Source organism: Pyrgilauda ruficollis, unplaced genomic scaffold (genome assembly GCF_017590135.1).
Source record: "Pyrgilauda ruficollis isolate IOZ18807 unplaced genomic scaffold, ASM1759013v1 scaffold1432, whole genome shotgun sequence".
NCBI lineage: Eukaryota > Metazoa > Chordata > Aves > Passeriformes > Passeridae > Pyrgilauda > Pyrgilauda ruficollis.
In genome coordinates this window covers 2,182-5,601 of record NW_024512900.1, presented here as the reverse complement: position 1 = coordinate 5,601, position 3,420 = coordinate 2,182, and the positions used below count along the sequence as shown (strand labels likewise).

Below are 3,420 nucleotides of genomic sequence, written 5' to 3'. Positions count from 1 at the left end.
GTGGCCCATATCGCGATAGGGACCCCCGAAACCGCGACAGTGCACGCTCTATCGCGACAGAGTCACCCCTAATGCACCTCTCTGAGCTCGTAGGGTCCATGCCACAGCGACAGCCCTGCCCTATCGCGACAGCGTGCCCCATATCGCGATAGGGACCCCCCCCAAATCGCGATAGGGACCTCCCAAATTGCTATAGGGACTCCCAAAATCGTGACAGCAGCCCTCTATCGCGACAGAGTCACCCCTAATGCACCTCTCTGAGCTCGTAGGGTCCATGCCACAGCGACAGCCCTGCCCTATCGCGACAGCGTGCCCCATATCGCGATAGGGACCCCCCCCAAATCGCGATAGGGACCTCTGAAATTGTGACAGCAGCCCTATATCGTGACAAAATCTCCTCTAATGCCGCTCCCTGAGTTCGTAGGGTCCCTCCCACAGCGACACCCCCACCTTGTCATGACAGCGCGCCCCATATCGCGATAGGGACCTCCCAAATCGCTATAGGGACCCTCCAAACTGCGGCAGCAGCCCTCTATCGCGACAGAATCTCCTCTAACGCCGCTCCCCGACCTCGTAGGGTGTGTCCCCTGAGCCATCCCCTGTCCTATGGGCTGTCCCCTGAGCTGTCCCTTGTGTCCATCCCCTGTCCCTTGTCCCCTGAGCCATTCCATGTCCCCTGACCTGTCCTCTGTCCCCTGAGCTGTCCTTTGTGTCCATCCCCTGTCCCCTGTCCTGTGAGCCATACCCTGAGCCCTGACCTGTCCTCTGTCCCCTGAGCTGTCCCTTGTGTTCATCCCCTGTCCGCTGTCCCCTGTCCCCTGAGCCGTTCCATGTCCCCTGACCGTCCCCTGACCATCCCCTGTCCCCTGACCTGTCCCCTGTCCCCTGGGCTGTCTCTTGTGCCCCCTGACCCGTCCCCTGACCCCTGTTCCCTGTCCCCTGTCCCCTGACCGTCCCCTGTCCTATCCCCTGTCCCTTGGGCTGTCCCTTGACCCGTCCCCTGTTCCCTGAGCTGTCCCCTGTCCCCTGACCTGTCCCCTGATCCATCCCCTGTCCCCTGACCATCCCCTGTCCCCTGACCCGTGTCCCCCGTCCCCTGACGGCGCTCCCCAGGACGAGAAGTACTGGAGCCGGCGCTCGCGGAACAACGCGGCGGCCAAGCGCTCGCGGGACGCGCGGCGCCTCAAGGAGAACCAGATCTCGGTGCGGGCGGCGTTCCTGGAGCGCGAGAACGCCGCGCTGCGCCTCGAGGTGGCGGCCGCCCGCCGCGAGCTGCAGCGCTTCCGCGCCATCCTGGCGCGCTACGAGGCGCGCCACGGGCAGATCTGAGCGATCCCGGGATCCTGGAGGGGTTTGGGATCTGCCTGGAGGGGTTTGGGGTGACCTCAGGTGATCCAGGATGGCCTCAGGTGATCCAGGACTGATCCAGGTGATCCAAGACTCATCCAGGATGGCCCCAGGTGATCCAGGACTGATCCAGGACAGTTCTAAAGCTTCCGCGCCATCCTGGCGCGCTACGAGGCACGCCACGGGCAGATCTGAGTGATCCCGGGATCCTGGAGGGGTTTGGGATCTGCCTGGAGGGGTTTGGGGTGACCCCAGGTGATCCAGGACTGATCCAGGACAGCCCCAGCGCTTCCGCGCCATCCTGGCGTGCTACGAGGCGCGCCACGGGCAGATCTGAGCGATCCCGGGATCCTGGAGGGGTTTGGGATCTGCCTGGAGGGGTTTGGGGTGACCTCAGGTGATCCAGGACTGATCCAGGTGATCCAAGACTCATCCAGGATGGCCCCAGGTGATCCAGGACTGATCCAGGACAGCCCCAACACTCCTGTGCCATCCTGGCGCGCTACGAGGCGCGCCACGGGCAGATCTGAGCGATCCTGGGATCCTGGAGGGGTTTGGGATCTGTCTGGAGGGGTTTGGGATGGCTCCAGGTGATCCAGGAGTGCCCCAGGTGATCCAGGACTGATCCAGGTGACCCAAGACTCATCCAGGATGGCCCCACGTGATCCAGGACTGATCCAGGACAGCCCCAGCGCTCCTGTGCCATCCTGGTGCGGCACGGGCAGATCTGAGGGATTTGGGGAGTTTGGGATCCGCCTGGAGGGGTTTGGGATGGCTCCAGGTGATCCAGGATGGCCCCAGGTGATCCAGGACTGATCCAGGACAGCCCCAGCGCTTCCGCGCCATCCTGGCGCGCTACGAGGCGCGCCACGAGCAGATCTGAGAGATTCGGGGAGTTTGGGATCCGCCTGGATCCATCCGTGGGTTTGGGATGGCCTCAGCTGATCCAGGACTGATCCAGGTGATCCAGGATGGCTCCAGGTGATCCAGGACTGATCCAGGATGGCCCCAGCGCTCCTGTGCCATCCTGGCGCACCACGGGCAGATCTGAGCGATCCCGAGGATCTGGGATCCGCCTGGAGGAGTTTGGGGTGGCCCCAGGTGATCCAGGACTGATCCAGGATGGCCCCAGGTGATCCAGGATGGCCCCAGGTGATCCAGGATGGCCCCAGGTGATCCAGGATGGCTCCAGGTGATCCAGGGCAGCCCCAGGTGATCCCAGACTGCCTTGGAGGGATTGGGAGTGCGCCGAGAGCCTGGAGAGGTTTGGGGACAGTTTGGAGAGATTTGGGACAGCTCACGGCGATCCAGGAACGCGGGATCCTGCGGGACAATCCGGGATCCCAAGCGGATCCAGCACCGGGAGCCAGGACTGGGATCCAGTGAGGAGATCCAGAACCAGGAGCCAGTGATGGGATCCAGAACCGGGATCCAGAACTGGGACCGGGTGCTGGATCCAGAACCGGGATCCAGTGAGAAGATCCAGAACCGGGATCCAGTGAGAAGATCCAGAACCGGGATCCAGTGAAGGGATCCAGAACCGGGATCCAGAACCGGGATCCAGTGAAGGGATCCAGAACTGGTATCCAGAACCGGGATCCAGTGGGGAGATCCAGAACTGGGATCTGTTGAAGAGATCCATGGCTGGGACCCAGATCCAGGATCCAGTGAAGGGATCCAGAACTGGGATCCAGCTAAGAGATCCAGGATTTGGATCTAGAACCGGGACCCAGTGAAGGGATCCAGAACCGGGATCCAGAACCGGGATCCAGTGAAGGGATCCAGAACCGGGATCCAGGACTGGGATCCAGAACCGGGATCCAGCACCGGGATCCAGTGAGAAGATCCAGAACGGGGATCCAGAGCCGGGATCCAGAACCAGGATCCAGTGAGAAGATCCAGAACCGGGATCCAGGATTGGGATCCAGAGCCGGGATCCAGCTAGGAGATCCAGGATTTGGATCTAGAACCGGGATCCAGAGCCGGGATCCAGTGAGAAGATCCAGCACCAGGACCCAAAATCGGAACCCAGCACCGGGACCCAGCACCCCCCACCCCGGGGGGGGGGGCGAT

General features: G+C 62.6%; 1 protein-coding gene across 1 annotated transcript; it reads right to left on the bottom strand.

Moving 5' to 3' along the window:
- Window positions 1-1,305: 1,305 nt before the first annotated feature.
- On the bottom strand, window positions 1,306-3,041 carry LOC121349734 (the record flags this gene model as incomplete). The annotated part of the gene is made up of 2 exons (XM_041460446.1): window positions 1,306-1,384; window positions 1,740-3,041. Coding segments are annotated over 2 exons (1,381 nt in total), but the record flags the coding sequence as incomplete, so codon positions are not given.
- Between the last annotated feature and the right edge of the window lie 379 nt (window positions 3,042-3,420).